This window comes from Topomyia yanbarensis, chromosome 2, assembly GCF_030247195.1.
Source record: "Topomyia yanbarensis strain Yona2022 chromosome 2, ASM3024719v1, whole genome shotgun sequence".
Lineage (NCBI taxonomy): Eukaryota > Metazoa > Arthropoda > Insecta > Diptera > Culicidae > Topomyia > Topomyia yanbarensis.
In genome coordinates this window covers 367,384,793-367,410,603 of record NC_080671.1, presented here as the reverse complement: position 1 = coordinate 367,410,603, position 25,811 = coordinate 367,384,793, and the positions used below count along the sequence as shown (strand labels likewise).

The window sequence follows — 25,811 nt, the reverse complement described above, 5'->3', positions numbered from 1 at the left end:
ATTCTGGCCGAAATTTTTGAAACGGAGCACCTATATCGAAACGTTAGAAAACGTTCGGTTTTTGTAAATTGAATCATTACACTAACCTGTCTACAAATCACAAATAACTTTTGATTTTGTGCCATTCCACGTGAAAGCGACGGTATTGTTCACAAGTGGCTCACTTACCATCCAACGCTCTTGGCAAGCCACTTTCGGATGCTTGTAATAACAAAACTTCAATTCGATTCTTTGTCGATAAATTGATGGCCCTGAAAAGGGCCTTTTGTTTGGGCAGTGTTCGAAATTTACTTGGAGCTGGTGTATATAGTAACAGTTTTGGTGCCATGGAAGACGGCGTGCTTGGCCAACTCTTCTAACAGCAGCAAACGGACGGCGGTTTGAATTTTGCGGGAGATGCTGCAAACGAACTGCTGCATGCTGATGCTGGAAACGAACTGAGCGTGAGCAACAGCATGCTGAGTTTTTATACCTGACTGCAGCACAATGTAAGCTCGTCCTTTTTTGTGTTGTCCTCAATATGTGTTCTTCGTAGCTCCACCCTTTCGTTGGTCGACCACATATTTTTGATAAAGAACAAAATTGAAATTGTGTTTCCAATACGGAGATTATCGAACACTCAGGGTAAAGAGAGTAATGTAATACGGCACTTTGGTAAAATGTTTGAGAATTGAAACCTTTTTTGAATGCGCCTAGTAAAAATATTTTCCACTTCACTCCAGTTTCTTTCTGACCATATTTGCAAATTGCTCTCCAGGGAGAAACAGTCCATGAAACAGAAAATGCAAACTTATTCTTTGAAATAATTCTGGTGGCCCTGAAAAGGGCCTTTTTTTATAATGATACAAGTGAGTTCTACCTTTTCAACTTCCAAAGCCATACAAAGTGCGTCCCTGCCGCTTCAGAGTATAGACGACATTCATTGCGGTTTTGCGCGTGGCGTGTTCAGTATAGGTCACGGCATCTCGGGTGACATTTTCCTGCACACCCTCAGCATTCGTATATTAAATCGGAGATGCATTTTACACCACCACGACGAGCCAGACGCCGAATGGCAGATTTGGTGATTCCCTGGATTTTATCACGAAGAACCTTGCGATGACGCTTGGTACGGGAACGCAAACATGATACCGCTCATTGTACCGTCCGGACGAGCATGTTGCTCGTGTGGTAAGCGAGCACCCACTGATACAAAACAAGCTCGCGTGACCTGTATATATAACATTCCCGTATGTAATGAAACGCTTACATGCTCCTTTTTGACGACTCTGCGTGGGATATGCTGGCAAATTGCGCATTTTCCTCGCTGTTTTCGAAGGATTTTCTGAAAATCCTTGTTTTGGTTTATCTATAGTAGTCGCAGTAATTCCGAAATTTAATACGAAATACGTGCACAAATTTCCGATCAGATAGTGCAAAAATATTGCGATTTCGTCCAGTAGAACGGAAGATATTCGCATTTCAAATCTGAGAAAATTTCTCAACTGAAATTTTTGAAACGGCACCCCATATTGAAACGTTAGAAGTATTCTACTTAAAAAAAGATCGGATTAGCTTTTGCTCGGTACCAGGTATGGAAGTTGTCGCTTGTCAAATCCGAATCAAAGGCAAAGGCTTATTGACATTGTTCCGATATACATTGCAGCTCAGTTAGTTCTGGAAGACTTCAACTCCCACGGAATGCCGTCGAGTTGTCTTCACGATGATAACCGATCTATCTTACTACATGATATACGCGACAATTTCAATACGATCATCCGGAATACGGTGGAAATGACACAAATGCCTACTCCATTAGCGCGGTCAAGCACGTTGGATTAATCGTTATACTCGATCTCGCTACAATTAGTGTGCCTATTGATTGAAAGAGCTATGCGTCCACTACATCCGAAACAAACGAATTAAAACAAGAAATTCCTCCGATGGAAGCGCCCAACGTTTTGACTGGCTTGATTCTCTACACTGCGATTAAATATCAGCTGAAACGAGTACCCGGCGCAAAGATCCATGGATAGTCTCCCACTCCATGGTGAGCAAAGAGTGCTCAGAATTGTATGCGAAAAGGTCCTATCAGCAATTCATATAAATACGCGAAGTTAGAAACGCAAATGAAAAACTTGATGAAGGCTGAAAACGCGGTTATTGGCACCGGTTCGTCGACGCAATAAGAGAAACAATATTTCGTCTGGTGGCGGTTCTATATTTTGTACTTGATTCAACCTTTGATCGGAATACACGGAACCAGGATCTACATTCAAACGTTAGACGTTCACGATGAAATGGTAATACTGTATATAAACGTCATGGTTGTTTATTAATCAAACAAATTTAACTGAGAGCAAAGATGCTCACCCAAAGCATTGTGGTGCGAATATCGCCGTAACGTTTGTCAGATGATGAGAGCTATGAATAGCTTCTATGCTAATTATTATGACAGTAGTGGCGAGGGCAATCATAAAAGAGGCTGTGCTGCAAACAGTTTTCCCCACAAAACTTATGGTTTTATTTACTTATCAACGACAATGCCCACATCGTTCCAGTTTCAAGTAGGCTCTTCGTTCGATGAAGCATGGAAAGCACTTGTTTTTCGTGGCTGAAATATGGTAGTTCCTGAGTGCCTTATCTGAAAAATCGTATCAGATTACCAGATACAAATATTAGTTTGAGTTCTTTCGTATTACTTCAGTCTGGGTAATGAGAAAGGGGACATTTAGATTAGAATTGCAATGAGAAGGCAGGCACTTAGGCATTAGGAGGGAGTATTTATGAGAGATCACGTAGCCTCAACGATTTTTACAGCAATTTTTGTCAGAGGGCGCTCAAAAATTGGCAAATTTTGTGGGAGAATGGAAGTTTAGGAATCCCAAAGGCATCAACAAACTTTAGTTAAAGAGAATTGATGAAGATCGTGTCTTCCTTCGGGTGATATCTCGGGTCTTGTCCTATCATTATACATTGAATGCGCATCTCCGGCGTATTGGGGCCGTGGAGAGCGGTCTCTGCGCTTTTGGTAACGGTTATCGCGACATTAAACATGTTGTCTGGTCGTGCGCCTAGTATTCCAGCGCCAGATCTCCGTTAGACGAATCCCTTTGGCCTCGTTCCAGTTCGAGATGGACTGGCTATCCTCAATATCTCCTATATGTCTCTCATATACATATTTTTTAAAGCGACAATTATTAAAATTTTTAATTTCTTCTCTTTCGGTTGACATGCTAACAGGTACCTGGAAATCTGATCCCAAGAATTACCAGCGGATCTACGTGATCTTCCGTTTGCTAAAAAGCAGCAAGTTGCATTTCTTTTTTCCCTATCATTGTTGTCCGCCCTCTCGTTACTTTCCCTGTTACGGTCTCTGCTACTGATGTTGGAATCAATCGTGTGTCGTTTGCCTTCCTTATTAAAAGCATACTAGTGCTTCTACTTGTTTCATTTTGTAATCAAATAATTGTTCTTCTTAAAAACTTATAATCTAGTCTTTAAAACTTCATCCTTTAGTCTGAATAAAATTGCATTTTGTGTGTATCGATCTGAACTCCCTTAGTAAAAATATTGAAAATAATTTCAAACAAATTCTAATTATTATACCATATTTTCAAAAAATTTAAAGTGTAAAGCAAAGAAATTCAGACGCATTAATTTTGTGCGCGAGACACAAACATGGTTAATCTCAGGTTTTGGTATGTTCCAAACTTTCGGGTGGGTAATTCCCCCTCGGAAATTTTCGAGTGGGTAGTACTACCTATACTACCCACGTATTCCGCCGGCCCTGCGGATGATAATAATTTGCAATTATAATCTCGCAATGTACTCATCCCAGCATTACAATTCATGAAAAAAATATATTGTCCAAATTTGAGTGATCAGTTGACTCTAATCAACGGCCTAAAAAGCTTTAAGTTTGTATGGATATTTTTGTCAAAATGTATGGAAGAAACACTCTTAGTTCACGAAATCGCCGCTAGGACATAAGAGCGAAGTAAGCTTTGGAAAATGTGCCAAACAAATTTGTCGAAGACTGCAAGCCAATCGGGTCAACCATTAAAAAGTTGTTAACGTTTAAAGTAAAAGCTTTTAAACACTATTTGCAAAGGGCGTGTTCCGCTAGTTTAAAAAATGTGATCTACGTGCAAGTGTGGAACTATATGAGGGAAAACTCGTATATCCAAAATTATAAAAGATTGTGAATTTTAATGTTCTACAAAGTAGAAGATGAATGAATAAACATTCACTATTTGTTTTCCGCTTAGTGGCACTTGTTAGGACGGCACCGGTGGTTGAGTGCTAAGCGTGACCGCCACTCATTCCAGTTGATCTGGGTTCAATCCCAGCCGAGGTCGTTGAGATTTTTCAGAGGTGAAAAAATCTGTGGTCACGTCTTCCTTCGGAAGGGAAGTGAAGCCGTTAGTTCCCAGTCCACGAGTTGATGGCCCGTTTACATTAGTGCTGGTTGCCATCTGCTGATGCCAGCATGCTGGCAACCAGCACGCTACCAGCATAATGTAAACGTTTGCCAGCAGCTGGTACCAGCAGACGGCATGCGTTGACATCATGCTGGTAGCGTGCTGGTTGCCAGCATGCTGGCATCAGCAGATGGCAACCAGCACTAATGTCAACGCTACATGATGGATCGATATCTAGTCCAGATAGTGGAGTCACCTCTCTGGCGTCGATCAAGAAGAAGTAGAATCCTACTTCTATACTTACTAAGTATCGGACTAACATTCCTTCCCTTTCCTTCCGCGATCTACGTTCGGGCCCGGCTGGCGCAGGTATTGATCACTAAGCACTTTAGGATTACTAGGAGTTGCATATTGAAAAATATTTCGCTACTCCCAAGCATAATTATCTACTGATTCCCTGTGCAACTTCAGCTAGTCCAGATCGATAACGGAGTAACAGCCAGGCGTTATCACACAAGCTCAAGCTCCGCATAAAGGCACTTGTTAGGTAACATAATTAAACCAACCCACCTATTTCCGAATCGACGAGAGACGAGATAGAGAGTTGTGTTGTTGGAGAAGGTAAAACGAGCCTACATTTGATCCAGGATTTGATAAGAATTTAAGAAGCCCGCTTCAAGATGTTGATTACAATACGCCTCGATAGTGGTGTATCGAGGAGGCCGCGAGGGCTGATATGAGCCTTTTTTCTGTTCTGCCAGAGTTTTAACCGCACACCGAAAATTTGATATCAGACTCACGGTCAGCGTACAAACGTTAGAGCCCCTCGCGATTTTCCAAGCAACCTACTCCCTCTCAGAATGTGATCCGTACACCGAAAACTAAATGAATGACAGTCCGCGAATATGTGAATGGCCGCATGGTTTCAAAATCGGATTTATACAAGCAAAGTCACATACACGCGAGAACACGCGACAAACACGTCGACATACGAACGCTTAAGCCCTTCGCGATCATCCACGCACACCTATGGCCGCGATCGCGCATACTTGATAACACTCTGGTAATTATTTGAATGTTTTAATACATCCGAAGCTATAAACGCGGTCTCTAACGCGAACCTGCAAACGCGCAAAATCACGAATCGGTCACGTCCGGAAATCTTTACTTTTCATTCTAGCAACTTAGGTACATACATCTAGTCGGACCAATCAAAAAATAAAGCTCATATCCACTAGACCACACGTTCTACTGCGACATAACTGGGAACTCTAGTGATATGTAAGAACCCACTTTCTTCTATAATCTGAACCGTACACAAAAATAAGTATCTGATTCACGGTCCGCGCGTGGTCATTCTAGAATACACACGAATATGCGAAAGGCACAAGGATATAAAATAGAATTTATACACGCGAAGTTACATACACGTTAGCACACGCGACATACAAACGCACACGCGATCGAACACGGTAACGTAGAAATGCTCGAGCCCTTCGCGATGATACATGCTATCGCGAGTCTCTACGCCCGCACATACCTGACGCGTACAATGAATATCACATTCAGAATCATGGCCCGCTGCAATTGGCCTAAAGCAGTGTTTTAGTGGGTGCCATTCGCCTGTCTCGTCTGCCAATTGTAATATGTGATTCTGACGGGGAGCCCTTCCGAGAACCTAGCTCTACTGCTCCAGTTGGACAACTCTCGAAAAAAAATCAAGCAATATATTTGTCTTACATGGAAATACGCGGATAATATTGATTACATTGCCATGTTTAACATTTGTTGGTGCTTTTATAGGATCTGAAATATAATGCACGACTTTATACTTTTCTACATTTTGTACTTTTCTTACATTTTTTACCTTTACTATCTTTTTTACACTTTCTGCCTATTTTATTGTTTCTACATTTTTTACCTTCTTTCACCTTTTTACATTTTGACCTTTCCTACAGTTTTACCTTTTTACATTTTTTATCTTTTTTTACATTTTTTCTACCACTTTTACTTTTTAAATTTTTTTTACTTTCTTTACCTGTTCTACATTTTTTAACCTTTTTACAGCTTTTTACCTTTTCGTTTTTTTATATTTTTAACCTTTTTTGCATTTTTTATCTTTTTCATCATTATTACATATTCAACATGTTATGCCTTTTTTACCTTTTCACATTTTTGACCTTCATGATTTTTTTCCCTTTGTAACGTTTTTTATTATATTACCTTTTTACTTTTTATTACTCTAACTATACTATTTTTACATTTGCTAGCTATATTACATTTTTACTTTTTTGCCTTTTGTACAGTTTAAGGTTAACGCTTTTACATTTTTACCGTTTTTGCATTTGATACTATTTTCATCTTTTTTAAATTTTTATTCTTTTTTACATTGTCTACACTTTAACCTTTTCTAACTTTTTACAAATTTTAAATTTTTTACCGTTTCTACATTTTCACCTTTTTATATTTTTTACCCTTTAACATTTTAACCATGTTTACCTTTTCACCCTTTTTACTTTGATAATATTTTTAACTTTTTAATATTTTTAAGTTTTACCTCTTTTAGTTTTTTTTACATTTTTTACCTTTTTTGCAGTTTTGACCGTTTCTAACTTTTTACAATTTTTCACCCTTTTTCACTTCGAACCTTTAACTATATATATATATATATATATATATATATATATATATATATATATATATATATATATATATATATATATATATATATATATATATATATATATATATATATATATATATATATATATATATATATATATATATATATATATATATATATATATATATATATATATATACATATATATATATATATATATATATATATATATATATATATATATATACGTTACGAGAAAACCTTCCGAAGCTAGAGCAGACATCGCAACCATATCCGCTGACCGATCATAATCGATCCAAACGATCGGTGCAACGCTGGTATGCTGAGCCAGCTGAATGCCACGCGCGATGCCAACGTGGAAGCGGCCAACGTGGACAACGTGGACATCGGACGATACTGGAGCAGACTATTGCTGACTAGGTTAAACATAGTTTATAAGAGGCAGTTGATAGAAAAATTAAATTAGTCTTAGCTGCGAGTTGTAACATAACGATCATAAGTGAATAAATATTTTTTTTATAAAACTCTGACACATCAGAGCATTACTGGCGCAGTCTCGGAAAAAGTGGTGTTGGTTCGCGAGTGAAGTGGAAATTTAGTGAAAATAAATTGAAAAGACTTCTCAGAATTCAACGTAAAGATCAGAGATTTAAGTTCGTGTACAGAACAACCAATCAGCCGGCAAGAAGCCATCATTGAGTGAATATCAAGCGATTCGCGCTGATTGCAAATTGAAGATCGCCACCGGACCTCAACTCTCAACGCACACTAGGACTCCAGATGAAGCTCAACAGTGCTCTTCTGTAAGTAACAAAAACCTTTTATTAATTAACATTGTGACTAAGCAAATACTAATCAGTGGTTCAAAGTGAACATTTGAAAAACTACGGTATATTGAAATTAGATACATTGCATGAGACGTGCTAATACGTTTGACAAAAATAGAAACATGGCACAAGAAGTTAACGCCCAAGAGCTGTTGGACCAAATCCGCGAGCTCAAGGAAAATCAAAACGCGTTAGTGCACACAATTAATGCCATGCGCGATAGGGCGGAAGATCCATTCTTAAATTTCCGGACTCCCGACCCAATTAAAAATCTTGCCACATTCAGTGGAAATAAAAAAGAAACTCAAGCTTGGCTTGAGGATACTGAGAACACGCTCGACTTGTTTGAGAGTTACGCGGGATCACCGTATTACGAACAAATAATAAGAGCGATCAAAAATAAAATAACAGGCGAAGCGAAAGAAGTATTGATCGCAGCAGGCAACCCAAAAGATTGGCAATCAATCAAAGAGGCGCTGCTTAATTCCTATGGAGACAGCGGGATTTAACGTCGCATATCCAGTCACTCTTTTACGTACGGCAAGGGAAAAAGACCCTTAGCGAAATTTACAATAAAGTCAAAACGATAGATACAGCAATAAAAAGCACCGCAGCCGTGATGGACGACTATAAATCCTCCACCAAAGCGATTAACAGCTTAATCAGTTTGATGTCGGTAACCCGATTCATAGACGGTTTAAACGACACGCTTAGCATGTATGTGCGAAGCTACCGGCCGGAGTCGCTGGAAGAAGCATATAATATTACTGTACAATACGCTAATGCAGCGTACAGAATGAAGCTAGACAATAAGTCAACAGCCCCCACCTCTAAGCCAAACTCTTTTAACAAACCAAATAAACCGTACCAAAACTCAAATTCGGCAGACAACCAAAATTATAATGCAGGGTACCCCCAAAACTTTAACAAGCCTGGACCCTCAGGAAAATTTAAATCGCATAGACAAAACCTAGACGAAGACGTTTCGATGCGAACAGTGAGGTCAAAAACCCAGAATCTAAACAACCACGAGGGAGAAACCAAACATCATGAGCCAGAAAATGACACCCCTCCACAAGAAGAGTTCACGTTAGATTCAGATGATGACGACTATTTTCTAGCCGACGAACTAAATTTTCAAATAGTTCAAGAAAAAAATCAAGGGCCATAGCCAACAACAATTTCATTCCTTATATAACGATAATGACTAGCAAAGGAGAAATGAAATTTTTGATCGACACAGGCGCGAACAAAAATTACATTTCGCCAATGCACGTAAATCTAGAAAACTGCAAATCAGAAACCGGTATCCAAGTAACTAACATACAAGGCACGCACAATATTGAAAAATCAACCTCATTTGACATTTTTCAGATAAAGAAAAAATTAAAATTTTACATATTCAAATTTCACGATTTCTTTGACGGACTAATTGGTTACGAGTCATTACGGGACATCAAAGCACAAATTGACATTTCCAAAAACAAACTTAAAGTTGGTAGAAAGGAATTTACTATGCAGAAAAGATTCCCACTTCAAAATAAAATTAATCTAACCGAGCAGAATTTTCAATATATTCCGGTACAGACAATAAAAGATGGAGACTTTTCCATTCAAAACGAATTGCATCTAGGCAAATTTTCAATACTACCCGGGCTATATCGAAGCACAAATAAAGTAGCGATATAAGCAATGAACAACCACTCGGAAACACCATTGGAAATTAACCTAAACGAAATAAAAATCAAGACAGATCAATACCAAGTGCTACAAGAACCACTCAGCCAGGAAGAAAATCAGAAATATCATTTTCGAGAGGACCACATGAATGAAGAAGAAAAGAAGGCATTGAAATACATCATTAACCAGAACAAGGAAATACTCTACACAGATTCTGAAAAGCTCACATTTACCCATAAAATCAAACATAATATCAGGACCGCTGACAACATCCCAATATACACGAAATCCTATAAATATCCACAAATTTTTGAAAAAGAAATTCAAACGCAAGTGCGTAAGATGCTAAACGACGGCATTATTAAAGAATCGATATCGCCATACACTTCCCCCGTATGGATTGTACCGAAGAAAGCCGATGCATCCGGACAAAAGAAATCTCGTCTAGTCATCGATTATCGAAAATTAAACGAGAAAACCATTAACGACAAATATCCGATTCCGGATATAACAGACATACTGGACAAATTAGGTAGGGCTCGATATTTTTCAACAATTGATTTAGTGTCAGGTTTTCACCAGATACAATTAGCAGAAGAAGATACCGAAAAAACTGCGTTTTCTGTAAATTCAGGGAAATACGAATTTACCAGAATGCCTTTTGGTTTAAAAAACGCACCCGCCACCTTTCAGCGAGTAATGGACTGCATACTGCGCGAGCTAATAGGAGTGTGTTGTTTCGTCTACATGGACGACATTATCATTTTCTCTAGTTCACTGCAGGAGCACCAAAACGATCTGATCCGAGTAATGAAAAAGCTGAAAGATGCTGGTCTGAAAATTCAATTAGACAAATGCGAATTCTTCAGAAAAGAGGTTCAATTTCTCGGGCACACCGTGTCAGAAGACGGAGTAAAACCCAACGCTGATAAAATCGAAAGCATAAAAATCTGGCCAATGCCAAAATGTGAAAGAGAAGTTAGACAATTTCTCGGTACACTAGGCTACTACCGGAGGTTTATAAAAGATTTTGCCAAAGTGGTAAAACCAATGACCAAACTATTGAGGAAGGATACTGAGTTCAAAATAACGACCGAAATCGAAGAATGTTTTCATAAATGCAAAAAGATTCTTTCAATGGACCCTGTGTTAATGTACCCAGATTTTACTAAAGAATTTACATTAACAACAGATGCGAGCGACTATGCTATAGGAGCCGTTCTCTCCCAGGGACCAATTGGCAAAGATAGACCGATTGCATACGCCTCACGTACTCTAAGCAAAACAGAAGAGAACTATTGCACTACAGAAAAAGAGCTATTGGCAATCGTGTGGGCCGTGAAACATTTTCGACCATATCTGTATGGGAGAAAATTTAAATTAGTAACGGATCACCAACCATTGACCTATTCTCTAACAAACGCAAACAGTAAGATCGTTCGTTGGAAACTTGATCTAGACGAGTTTGACTACGAAATTATGTACAAACCCGGTAAGCAAAACGTCGTTGCCGACGCTCTTTCAAGAATAAATCCTACAATAGAAAACCAGACAATAAACGCAAACTCTCAAGATAGCATAGAGGTAGAACCATCCTCAAGCGAAAGCGACGACCTGGAAACAATTCATTCGGCAGACACGAGCGACGACTATTTTATACCATGCACTGAAAAATCCATTAATTCTTTTAGGAACCAAATAATTTTAAAAATTGGTCCCAAAGACATAACATCCTACGAGCAAATATTTCCTAAGTATCATCGTCACATAATAACAAAACAAGATTATACAGAAAAAGATGTAATTGATATCTTCAAAAAATTTCTTAACACCAAAGGTTCAAACTGTCTGAAAATGCCAATTTCACTCATCCAAATGGTTCAAGAAACATACAGAAAATACTTTTCAATTAATAAAACACATAAGATTCTCATTTCAGAATTACTACTAGAAGACAAGAGGATGAAAGACCAGCAGGACGAAATTATCCGAGAAACCCATTACTATGGCCATAGAGGCACAAAGGAAAATAAAAACCAAATATTACAAAAATTCTTTTTTCCACAGCTCGACAGAAAACTTAAAATTTTCGTAAGCACCTGTGATATTTGCAAAAAAGCAAAATATGACAGATCACCGCCAAAATTAATTAGAAAAAGTACTTTCGGCCAAACCCCGTTTGATAGAGTCCACATCGACGTCTTTTTCTTACAAGGTCAAAAGTGGTTAACTATAGTAGATTCCTTCTCTAAATTTGCAAACGCAATTCATTTGCAAGCAAGAACAATAATCGACATGAAAAACGCCATAACTGAGCATATACGCCAATTTGGAAGACCGAACACTATAGTCAGCGACCAAGAACCTTCTTTCCGGTCAATCGATTTCATTGGATTTTTGAACGATCTCGGGATCGAAATACACTTCGCTAGCAACTCAAACGCTAACGGAATAGTAGAACGATTTCATTCTACGCTCATTGAGATTTTTAGAACGACAAAAACCAAATTCACCCATCTCACACTTAAAGAACACGTAAACGTCGCGATCGATATCTATAACAATAGTTTTCACGAATCAACCAAAGCTAAACCGCGGGAATTAATCTTTAACACCCTAAATACAACAAACACCGGAGAAATAACTGAAAATTTCCATAAACTCCAGTCCAAAGCCAAAATCGAACTAGATAAACGAAAAGCCAGATACGAGGAAAAATACGAGAACAAACAAATACCGAAATCATTAAATCCAGGGGATGAAAAATATGTTAAAATAACCCAACGACTAACAAAAGACAAAAACCTGTATAAAATATCAAAAGTAAAACAAGACAATGAACTAACTTTCGAAGATAATAACGAGGTTAAGATCCATAAAAATCGACTAAGAAAATAAACAAATTAAATCTATTTTTATCTTACAGAATAATTACACTCAACCTCAACCTGATAAACGCTACCACCTATAAAGAAATAACAAACAGTAATGGGCTACTGGCAGTAAAAATCGATTCAGTCAGAATTAAAATAGGATATAATAGGATAGTGCACAAAATAGACCTGAAAACACTCGAAAATAATCTCGATTATATTGAAAAAATAGGAAAATCCGTTAAAATTATTGATCATTTAGAAAGCACACTTGAAGCCAAAATCCAGTTAGCTAAAGATAAACTTCATAGCCTTCTACCACGAAGACGGAGGAGAGGACTAGTAGACGCTCTAGGGACAGCAATAAAATTTATCTCTGGAAACCCAGACAACAACGATTTGAATATTATAAACCAAAGCCTAGGGATATTAGGAGAACAAGAAAACAAACTCGCTAAAAATCAAATGATGCAAATTAAAATTAATGAGATTTTTCAAAACAGAATAAACAATATTACAACCATTCTGAAAAGAATTAATATAAAGATGGCCAGATAATTTAATTCATCACAAGGAATTAAAGCAGATTTAGAATTCACAAATCTTATTTGGAAAACAGAGGAGATAATCCAGTTGATTGGCGACATAGAAGATCAAATAGAACTCTCTAAACTCAATCTTATCAACAAAAACATACTGTCTTTAGAAGAAAAGAATTTCATTTATAGCAAACTTAGGAGTCAAGGAATCAAGATAAATTACGTAGACGAAATCTTTCGTTACTGTACAGCTAGCTTAGGAATTAGCAACAACCAAGTAGCCATCCTTACAAAAATCCCCGTACTGGACGACAAACACTACGATCTACTGGAACTTCATACGCTCAATCTCAATGGAACACGCATCAATACGCACATTCAGCTGGTAGCCAAACACAGAAACCACATATACTCGCAAACAACAAAATGCGATATTTGCAGTAACAATTCTCCATTAGAAGACGAATGCATCTTCAACCTTCTTGTACATCAAGCCCCAAAATGCACAGTCTCTCGAGTCAGAGAGACCACACAAATCAAAGAAATCTTAAAAGGTATCATCCTAATAGACACCAACATCGACATTGAAGTGTCTGACTCATGCGGAGGACCTAAAGTAATTGCAGGAACAACGCTAATCGAAATAGAAAATTGCACAATCAAAATAAGCAATTTAACATTCTACGGGAAGCCGGAACTAATCCATAAAGACAATTATCTCATACCAATATACAGCAAAAACCTTCAGATCGCAAGCAATATAACCAGCGAAGAGGAAAACGTTATGACCAGAATCCACAACTTGGAAGAAGTCAGCGAAATCTACCTATCACTGCACCAAACACAAAACAGGGTAACATTAGGAGGCTCTATCCTCCTGGTACTAACAATTCTTTGTTTCTCCACTTATCTCTATAGAAGAAAACCACATTCGGGAAAACATACAGTTGACAGGTCTCCAGAATCGTTTTCAACAACCCAACTAGAAGACACAGCAACCGAACCAACTGCAGAGATAACCGAAGAGAAAACAGAGAGAAACAAATCACGAGTCATTCCGATACCGAGATTCGAACTCCTGAAAAATCAACCGAGGACGCTTGATGCTTGAGGAGGGAGACGTTACGAGGAAACCTTCCGAAGCTAGAGCAGACATCGCAACCATATCCGCTGACCGATCATAATCGATCCAAACGATCGGTGCAACGCTGATATGCTGAGCCAGCTGAATGCCACGCGCGATGCCAACGTGGAAGCGGCCAACGTGGACAACGTGGACATCGGACGATACTGGAGCAGACTTGGTATTGCTGACTAGGTTAAACATAGTTTATAAGAGGCAGTTGATAGAAAAATTAAATTAGTCTTAGCTGTGAGTTGTAACATAACGATCATAAGTGAATAAATATTTTTTTATAAAACTCTGACACATCAGAGCATTACTTATATATATATATATATATATATATATATATATATATATATATATATATATATATATATATATATATATATATATATATATATATATATATATATATATATATATATATATATATATATATATATATATATATATATATATATATATATATATATATATATATATATATATATATATATATATATATATATATATATAAAAGTCAAAGTTTGTATGTATATGATTTATAGACTCCTAAACGGCTTAACCGATTTCCGTGAAAATTTACATACAGTTTGTTATGGAGCGTATTTGTGTGCTATTGGTTGGAGATTATCTTACCACCATATGGCGCTTTGGAACAAATTATGTTTTCCTCCTATTTCGTTGAAAATCGCAGCAACGCGCGATGGGTGTTAGCTAGTATATATATAAAAGTCAATGTTTGTATGTATATGATATATAGACTCCCAAACGGCCTTACCGATTACCGTAAAAATTTATACATGGTAGGCATTTGTTATGGAGCGTGTTTGTGTGCTATTGGTTGGTGTTTAACTTCCCGCCAGATGGCGCTTCGGAACAAATTGTGTTTTACTCCTATTTCGTTGAAAGTCGCAGCAATGCTCGATGGGTATTAGCAACTACATTATATTAGAATGTTAAACAATGTAAGCATAGACGGCAAAAATCAGGTCGTTGAAAACATTATGGCCTGGTAAACTAAAACCCTGTTTTAATCCACCTAGTGGTGCAATTGTGCTTTTATCATTTACCCAAACTATGATTTAATGGCTAATGGTTCAATATAACATTATCGAACCGTCTATTACATTCTTATTACATTTGATGAGCCGTCATAGGTGCATATATAAGCGCACGACTGTCACGAACCTGATAAGCAACATGTCGATACTGACACACTTGAAACAAACTAAATATAATATTTATATAGCTTAATCAGCGTGACTTCAATATTGTCTTCATGTTGACTTCATGGTGGAGAAGAGAATGGATATAATTAGTGGGAGGGGGAGGATGCGTCGGGAATCATCCAACTTATTTTAGTATCCGGGGTGAATGAAGAGAATGCATGTGGATGGTTGGTCTGGAGGGTTGGGTGTAAAAGAAGGGAGGGGGGTTGAAAGGCAGGAGGTGGAGGGGTATAACGAACATTATATTATACCTTCCATTTGAGACTAGGTTATTGAAATTTGGATCAGTCATCACTGAACTGGCTTTAGATCTGGAATTTGCCTGGAACCCCAGGACGTCCGGAATTATCGATAGTGGACAACACATTCCAATAATTTTTGATTCGCCATCAGTGATCTAGGCCTAAGAATCGTAGTAATTTGATATTCATTTCAATAAATTTTAAACCTATGAGGTATTGCGATTGTACCGGTTTATATGAGAAATATGTCACATAGGAATGACCGCAATAACCAACCTGTAACTCCGGAACCAAAAGTCAGAACTGAATGAAATTCAATAGCAGTCAATGGGAGTATTATATCTTTCATTTGAAATCAAGCTTGTAAACATCGGTTAAGAGTTTCCTGGAAAATAGGTGTGACATTAGCTCGGGAACTTGGTGAGTTCCCAGGGGGCATCAAGAACCGCCATAGGTAACCAATGTGGTCAAAACTACTTTAATTGGTCATTAGTCATCTAGACCCGCAAATCCAAGTAATGTTGAACGTATTTGAATATGTATTTCATTATTCGGACATCATAGGTTTACCAGTTTATATGGGAATTTGCTGTGTGACCACACTCTTCAATCCATAACTCCGGAACCGGAAACCCGATCAACTAAAATTTCAATAGCGTCTTATGGGAGCGTTATGCCGTTCATTTGAAACTAAGTTTGTGCAAATCGGTTTAGTTATCTCTGAGAAAATTGAGTGAAATTTTTTGACACACACATACATACACACACATACATTTTGCGATCTCGACGAACTGAATCGAATGGGATATGAGACTCAGCCCTCCGGGTCTCGGTTAGAAAATCGATTTTTGGAGTGATTGCATAACCTTACTTTATATGAGAAAGGCAAAAAAGGCCTTTTCGGAGCAATGGTGGCTTTGTTGATTTTCATTATTTCTTCATAATATTTCTCTGCACCACATTGATATATATTTTTTTACGAAATGCCGTAGATGATTTATATGGGACTTTAACAATATACTGCAACAAAGTCACTAAAACATCAACTTTTAAAGAGCGTATAGGTATAATTACATAAAAGGAAAAATAGCGGATGTTCTGAACAACCGCATTGAGTGAACGTGCGTGGGTTATTCAAACCAGATTCATTATCTATATTTTTCAGCTAATTAAAAACGTAATTGTGAAAATAATGCAGTTTTACCCTTTCATTCTACGATCAATGAACGATAAAATATCCTCGACGTAATAACAACATGTTATTGGTGACACCGGGAACATCAGTTGATTTTTATCACTTAATGCATTTTCGCAACATTTAGATTACAACTGGTTCTACATGAGTTGTTATCGGAATTTGCCAAATTTTTGGGCAGCAACGGGAAGTATAAAACTTGTGCCCCAAATCAGACTCATTCATTCGGTTGAAAGACTCGTAGTTTTGAACATTCATCTATACAGAGAAGCCATCGTATCCAAAAAATCCGCTCAAGATGAAAAGTTCGTTATCTCATTTAACAGATGGTATTTACCTCTAACTAATACTTCTCCTTCGACAGCCTTCATTCTACTTGCTTTCCTGATTGCCGCAGCTGCCGCTCAGGCTTGTGTCCGTGACGATACCGATGGACGCCCGGCATGCAATGCTGCAGAGGTGACACAGGGTCGATGGAGGAACCATTGGGACCCTACCGCTTACTGGCAGTGCACAACCGCAGGACAAGCCGCCGCTGCCGTGCGATGCCCGACCGAAGGTATGTTCGATCCAATCTCCTTGCAATGCATCAACTGGTTCGACTGGGTCTGGCAGCCAACCTGCAAACCACCAAGTGCACTGTAAGCGTTAATTATGTTCTCGGCAATAATAAAGTGTTTTAATTGAAAGGAGTAGTTATTTGTTCTACATTGATACAGATGAGAAGAATGGGGAAAGAAACTGTCTGGAAAAGTATTTGACTTACTAGTTTAGTCGACTCCAGAAACCCTGGAAAAGCGTGATATTTCCTCTTACAGGTTACGGCACACAAAACGGAACAGAGAAAGAGTGACGCCTTAATACCGAAGAAACTACCTCAAAGTCGCCACTATAAATGGGAAAAACAAATCAATTCGAAGAACCAAATAGAGAAAAGTGCCTATTTTCACCATACTAAGGAGAGTGCTTCACTAATTCATTAATTAATCGGCCTACAATCAATGAAATGCGAAGAAATTGGTATCAATAGCTTTGATTCGTTGTTCGGAAGCAAGATAATAACACAAATGCGCTGAAAACGGTAAAATTATCGTGTTTGAGTGTAACGAAAACTCGAATCGAGTGCCCCTATTGTTGCGCTACCATTTGACTTAATGCGTTGAACAAAGATGGCAGACGCTACTCTAACCAACGGCTTCAAATGGATAGGGTGAAAATAGAAACATGGCGAAAATAGGCTTAACACCCTAGATACAATATAATTTCTGAGCTCGTAGAAAGTTCCCTACCTAAACTATTATATGTTGCACGGATTTGACAAGAGGTGACTGATATTCGGGCTGACTAAACCTCCTGAACTGAAACTGAAAATCCAACGAAATCGTCATTAAGCATTGGCGACTGATAGTTCAGTAAGCCTGCCAAATACTTCTAGAATATGACAGCCGAATAAAGTTGATCCGCATAAAATGATTACGTATGAAGAAGTTGGTTTGTACGGAACCATTCTTACCACAAGAACAACGTTAGAAGCACCCGGGAGAATGCCATATTTCAGTTGTTATGGAATCCATTTCTCCTAATCTTGACATAAATTTGTTAATCACGATGTCAGGAGTGCGAGGAGATAATTCATGTAAGCGCACCACTATAGAGTCGTTACCTATACATACGGGGATGGTGTTGTTTACATTGCAACTTTCGTTGGTATGCTGCATGTTGTTCCGCGAAACGAACGACTGTGCTTCTTAATGTTTGATATGGTGCATTTGCATGGCGGTAATTTCTCCCTGATTGAGCACAACCGTACATGTAATAATTGTGTCACTTCTCGAGCAGCTGGTCTTATAGGACATATCCAAAAATCAATTGCAACACAATTCGTCTGTAGTGGGGCTTGTTTTTGTCGTGTATCTATTGCGGAACAATTTTTAGCTTCTACTCTGGGCGAGATGAGAAGGTAGACTGACCTTAACCAGTAATGAAAATGAATATTTTTATAGTACATTAAAGGAAGTTTTCCCTTAAAAATGCATTTTGTTGAAATAGAACGGTGAATTTGGCCCTCGCCAAAGATGCTTGTGATTTCTATAAGAACCCAATTATTGTGTGCGCATATCATATCAAAACCATTATTTATCAAAATCACATTGTTTATCAAAAACCTGCATGAAATTTCAATTCGTGTATCGTTTGGTCTGCACAGTAGTAGTGTTCCGACCTACTGTGTCGAAAATGTACTCCTGTTTACTTTTCGAGACATTCCTTAAGATCTTTTGGAACTAAAAATGACCAATGATTACACCCTACAATTTCACCATGTACTAGAGTACATAGTATGTTCCAGACCATCAATCAAGCAGAAGCGAAATATATCGTGTAATGTATATATATAGGCAACGACACAATCGAGGTACGAATACACGAATTAGCACCCTGCACCTCTACGAGAAGCTGAACAGTTCGCGCAAAGGCTACGTTCCGCAAGCCGATATGTGCAGGGACTTAGACGGCAACCTTCTTAAGAACGAGTGTGAGGTGATTGAGAGGTGAAAGCAGTACTATGACGAGCACCTCAACGGTGAAGCAGCAGAGGATGAAGGCGGTATGGCAACGGAGCTTGGAGCACGCGCAGAAGACGATAGGCTGCCGGCTCCTGATCTCCAAGAAGTCAAGGAGATGTTCGGTCGGCTGAAAAACAACAAAGCTGCACGTGTAGATAATCGACCCAGCGAGTTATAAAAAACGGTGGTGAAACACTGGCAAGAACGCTGCACTGGGTAATCACCAAAATTTAGGAGGAGGAGAATCTTCTAGAGGAGTGGATGGAGGGTGTCGTTTGCCCAATCTACAAAAAGGGTGACTAGTTGGATTGCTGTAACTATTGCGCGATCACACTACTTAGCGCCGCTTGCAAGGTCCTTTCCCAATTTTTTTGCCGCCGATTGTCACCATTTGCAAGGGAGTTCATGGAGCACTACCAAGCGGGACTCATGGGTTCCTGCGCCACCATGGACCAGATATTCGCGATTCGGCAGGTTCTGCAGAAGTGCCGCGAATACAACGTGCCCGCACATCATTTGTTCATCGATTTCAAATCGGCATATGACACAATCGATCTAGATCAGCTATGGCAGATAATGCACTTGTACGGTTTTCCGGAACAGCTAACACGATTAGTCAAAGCGACAATGGATCGGGTGATGTACGTTGTTCGAGTATCAGGGACACTCTCGACTCCCTTTGGATCTCGAAGAGGGCTCCGGCAAGGTGATGGTCTATCGTGTCTGCTGTTCAACGTTGCGTTAGAAGGTGTAATAAGGAGAGCGGGGATAGACACGAGTGGCACGATCTTCAGGAAGTCCGTCCAGCTTCTTGGCTTCGCCGACGACATTGACATAATGGCACGGAACTTTGAGGCGATGTCGGAAACGTACATGAAACTGAAGGCTGAAACCAGCAGGATTGGTTTTGCCATCAACGTTTCGAAGACAAAATATATGAGAGTAAGAGGTTCTAGAAAGGACAATGTGGACCTCCCATTTCGAGTTCGGATTGACGGTGACGAAATTGAGATGGTCAATGAATTCGTGTATTTGGGCGCACTGGTAGTCGCCGACAATGATAGAAATTCAGAGAAGGATCTTGGCGGGAAATCGTGCCTACTTTGGACTCCGGAGGACGCTCCGGTCGAACAAAATTCGCCGCCGGACGAAGTTGATTATCTACAAGACGGTGGTCCTCTACGGCCACGAGACCTGGACTACGCTCGTCGAGGACCAACGCGCCCTTGGAGTTTTCGAACGAAAGGTGTTGCGTGCCATCTATGATGGTGGCGTGCAGATGGAAGACTGAACGTGGCGCAGGCGAATGAACCATGAGTTGCATCAGCTGCTGGAAGAACCATCCATCGCGTATACCGCAAAAATAGGACGTTTGCGGTGGGCTGGACACGTCATAAGAATGTCGGACGATGACCCAGTGAAGATGGTTCTTGAGGGCGACCCTACAGGAACAAGAAGACAAGACACACAGCGAGCACGGTGGATCGACCAGATAGAGGACGACCTGTGGACCCTTCGAAGACGGCGAGGCTGGCGACAAGCAGCAACGGACCGAGTGGAGTGGAGACGGCTTCTGCATACAGCAAGAGGCAACAAGGCTCTTGCCTGAACGGTAAGGCAAGTGAACCACTTCGGCGAATCTTCGTGCTATCACTCACTACTGGAATATTTCCTTCCTGCTGGAAAGCAGCGCACATGTTTCCATTTCTAAAAAAGGCAACAAATCGAATATTGACAATTATCGGGGAATCTCATTCTTAAGTCCTGTATCAAAACTATTCCAGCTGGTTGTTTTAGACCCTCTTTTCTTTCACTGTAAACACTACATTACAGACAACCAACACGGTTTTATTCCTAAACGATCGACAACGACTAACTTGCTCTCTTTCACGTCACATGTACTCGATGGATTCGCTGACGGGTTGCAAACCGATGCTTTACATGGATATATCTGCGGCCTTCGACAAAATCAACCATGATATTGCAATAGCGAAGCTGTACAAACACGATATTCATGGACAACTTCTGCACTGGTTTCGCTCCAACCTCGATGGAAGGCAACTCCAAATCAGCATTAAGGACTGTCTCTGTGCACCATTCTTCGCTACATTCAGCATCCCACAAGGAAGCCATCTCGGTCCAGTAATATTCCTCCTCTACTTTAATGACGTCAATATCAATTTACAAGGGCCTTTCAATCGCTGACGACATGAAGATTTTTCGATGAATACGGGATAAAACCGATGCCGAGTCTCTTCAGAGTGAACTCGAGAGCTTTAGTAAGTGGTGAAAACTAAACCCGAGTAAATGCTCAATCGTTACGTTCACGCGGAAATGCCATCCGATTCAATTTAACTACCATTTCTTCGACTCGAGCATTCCAAGACACTGTCACGCCAAGGCTCTCGGAGTCATCATGGATTAGGCACTAACGTTCAACCCACATACTTCATACATCGTGGATAAGGCATCAAGACAGCTTGAGTTCATCCTCCGAATAGCGAAAAACTTTAGAGACGTATACTGTTTAAAATCACTCTATTGTGCACTGGTTCGCTCGACACTAGAATATTGTTCTGCTGTTTGGAATCCGTACTACCAAAATGGCGTTGACAGAATCGAGGCGCCGATATCTCCCTTGGCAAAACAGATTTCAGCTACCGAGCTATGAAAACCGCTGTACAGCTCGACACTCTAGGCATCTGAAGGGATTGCTCTCGAGCCCTGTTCGTCTCGGACTTGCTGTCTGCCAGGGTGGATTGCCCCACAATCCTCGGACGTCTGGATCTTCAAGCCCGTGTTCGAGCTCTACGCAATAACTCTCTTTTGCGAGTTGGAGAACCAACTATGGTCGCCAAAGCAATTCGATAAAAGCGAAAATATTAACTATTTTGAAAGGTAATTAATTTAAGCAACCACCATTGGAGCCAAGGGGTCTGTTGGTGAAGGTAATGAACATAAACATAAACCGCGGTCATCACAAAATGCAAGTGTTGCTTGGGAGGCTCTCGAAATTCACCTGTTTGGCACGCTATCTGTGGATGTGACAATATGAGTGAACCGGAGACTTATATTATTCTGTACACAGCTAGATATTTTTCTGGCTGGTGCTAGTTCGTATTCCGGCTCCAGTGACACGACCGATTCTAGTTAAAATCGGTTGTGTCACTGAAACCGGAATACGAATTAGAACCATCCAGAACTCCGGCTCATTTCCGGTTGAACTTTACTGGGTTAGAGTTAAACGACGTAAATATTATTGACAGATCACAGTAAAGATGGTTTTACGATTTCAAAAGTAGATAGAGCAACTGTGCCTAGGACGGACACCTTAAGATTAAATAGCAAATTCGACTCATCTATGGATGCATTGCTCGCAAATTGCGTGTAAACCGTGCATCAATGTAAGAACTTATACTAATAAACTTTTAAGCAGAAATATGTTTTAAATGCACTTTGCTATATTCTTTCTCCCTAAGACGAAAATTTTTGGTGAAACCGTTCATCGTACGTAAAAAGCACTAATCCTAACTTAACCCATTCATGCCCATGTTGTTTGTGGACAACAACGTTTTTAAACAGCTATAACTTTTAATTGAGGCAAGCTTTTCTCACAAAAACAAACGCTAATAAACGTGACTCTTGCCTTTCATTTGTGTATTAACAGTTACAAGGATCAGCTCTAGAACTGAAGTTATTGCAATTAGTCTGATTGGTTTCCGATGAAGCAGTTTACGTTATGTTGCAATATTATTGAAAACTGACAAAACTTATTAATTTAGACTATCTTTGGCTACGTTTTTCACGCAATTGAACTGTTGTAAATATTATAGGAGGAGCGCACTGAGCTTTGGAAGGTAAAAATTGAGCAGCTTCTAGCACTACGAGGGAAGCACCTATCTTTATGAAAAAAGGTTTTTCGTATTTCTTGAGCCCACCGTTTTCACGGAAAAATAGTTTTGAAACCCTACTTGCACTAGAAAAAAGTTGGGCATGAAAGGGTTAATAAAGTCAGGGAAGCGTTCCAACTTCGTCTCATCAGAAACCGACACTAACTTATTATCGGAATAGATTAGCGCCGGCTTGACGCTACATCTCAAAGCGTAAACACTTTATGTTTCCAATCAAATGACTAGTCAAACGTCAATGTTTCGTTAGACTGGAAATTCCTGTTAAGCCGATGAGATACAGTGAAACCGAAACTTATTTTGGTTTAACAGGCCAATGCGAAAGCACTATGCTATATTTCTCCCAAAAGAGCAAAAATTGGGTAAACACCAATCTCGCTCCCGGCAAAAACGCTGGATAACTTTATTAAGTTAGGATTTGTGTCCTTCACGCACAAACAGTGGTTTCACCAAAAATTTCACAAACCCACACATATTTTTCCAGAAAAGGAATTTTTCTAACCCAAAAAAGAGGCAAATGACCGTAAGGTTAAAACCTCTATAATCGAAACAAAAAACGCTGTTGAACGGTTGATTCAAATATCTTCCAGTCTTTGGCAAAGCTTTTGGATACATCTTTAAAAGCTTAGCACCTTACTAGGGTCGTGTTCAGATGTTTACAACATCTAGCGACAATTTTGTGAACTAATACTTTTTGACGAAAATTCTTGGAGCTCTTTAGGCCGCTGGTTAGAGCTAATAATAATAAGCAATAAGTAACAGAAAAGCAAACCGTCAAGTCAGGGGCGGCGAAACACTTTACGCCCGAGTGGGTAGAAAGCATATGATGAGGGGTCCATTAGTAAGGATTTTTTCCCTTTTCGCAATACACACGCTTACATTACATTCACATTAAATCTCGTTCGTTTATGCAAATGGAATTTTAGTACATCGATGTTTTCAAATGTGTGTAGTGCGAGATACATGCGTTGCGCATCTAAATTTTTTGAAATGGTTCAAAATTTCGAGTGGGTAATTACCCACTCGGTTATTTTCGAGTGGGTAGTACTACCCACGCTTTCCGCCGGCCATGCGTCAAGTCATGAAAAGTTACAGTTCCATTGTCCAACAGACTACGTTAAAAAAATATGTTCACCATTATTGCAGACGTATTCGTAAAGAATTTGAAAAAACATGCAAAGTACTACATAGTTTCGTTCTTATGCGAGAATGTTGCTGTAATTTAAAGAAGCAATGATCGAAACTAAGACAACTATCACGGGTAACGTCTATTCCGAACAGCTTAACTCAGATACTCAGTACAGATCCGTTTAAATCATGCGTCACTCAAAAACGATTGTATATTTTTACGAAGCACAAAGGGCAAACTATTTTACAACGCACTCGGTGGCTTGCATGTTGGCTGCCAGACCCAGTCGAACCAGTTGATACATGCCAGCGTGATGGGGTCGAACATGCCTTCGGTTGGGCAACGCACGGCAGTGGCAGCTTGTCCAGCGGTTGTGCACTGCCAGTAAGCGGTAGGATCCCAATTGTTCCTCCATCTACCCTGGGATACTTCAGCAGCATTGCATGCCGGACGACCGTCGGTATCGTCACGGACACAAGCTTGGCCGGCGACTGCCGCAATCAGGAAGGCGAGTAGAACGAAGGCTATTGATTGAAATTTTCGTTAGTACAAAACTCATGAAACTAACATTAATTACGTGAACTTACATTTCATTCTAAATTTGAGCGAAATGTTACTTGAACTCTTGTTGGATGAATGTTTGAAACTGAAAATCTTACACCTGAATGGATACCTGGACAGACCCAAGAAACACTTTTATACTTTACTGTATCGCAGGTACGGTATCGCAATTTTAGATAAAAAATCAATTAAAACGTGTCTCCCAAAATGTCTTCCGTTATCAGCGATATAAGTATTGACAGAAATAATCTGATACTATAGCAATTTCAATGCGGACTCGTGGAGAAAGCCGAATCAATGTGTACGGTTTCGATACACATGTTCTTGTAGGAAACCGTCCTCTCCGATCAACAAGTGCATCTGCTGTTCAACTACGTTTATCATCAAGCAACGAGCCGAAAGATGAAACGTTGATGTCACCGGTAAGTATATTATCGATTATGTTAACCATCCTAGACACTACCAGAAAACATCCAGAGTCTGGGATACTGCACGTTCTTTCTAAAAAATCGGAAAGAAATTCCAAGTTTTTAGGAATCTTATGATACGGCATATTATCGGCGAGCATATTCATTGTACCATAATGAACAACGACATTTGAGTTATTAGTTAGTTTGATCGAATGATTGCCCAACATCCAGAATAACACCTACAACTCAATTAATAACGCAAAACGGACGTTACAAATGAGTTATTAATGTGCATATAGTTCAATTTATCCTGGAGGGGTTATAAACTAACTAATTCTAAAAGGTTTTATGTTGAGGTAAATTGCGGCGAAATTCCATGAAGACTTAAGTTAGAGATATCAGGAATCAGCAGCGACTGACTCAAATGGCACGTTCCCCATGTTGATCGGAGATTCGTACCTTGCCAAGTTTGCCTTTT

At 39.3% G+C, this 25,811-nt stretch overlaps 1 protein-coding gene across 1 annotated transcript; it reads left to right on the top strand.

The window, feature by feature from the left end:
- The first annotated feature begins 16,906 nt into the window (after positions 1 to 16,906).
- On the top strand, positions 16,907 to 17,450 carry LOC131681535 (uncharacterized). The gene is made up of 2 exons (XM_058962357.1): positions 16,907 to 17,066; positions 17,126 to 17,450. The coding sequence occupies exons 1-2, from the start codon at positions 17,060 to 17,062 to the stop codon at positions 17,404 to 17,406; spliced, it is 288 nt and encodes a 95-aa protein (XP_058818340.1). The 5' UTR covers positions 16,907 to 17,059; the 3' UTR covers positions 17,407 to 17,450.
- Positions 17,451 to 25,811: the final 8,361 nt, after the last annotated feature.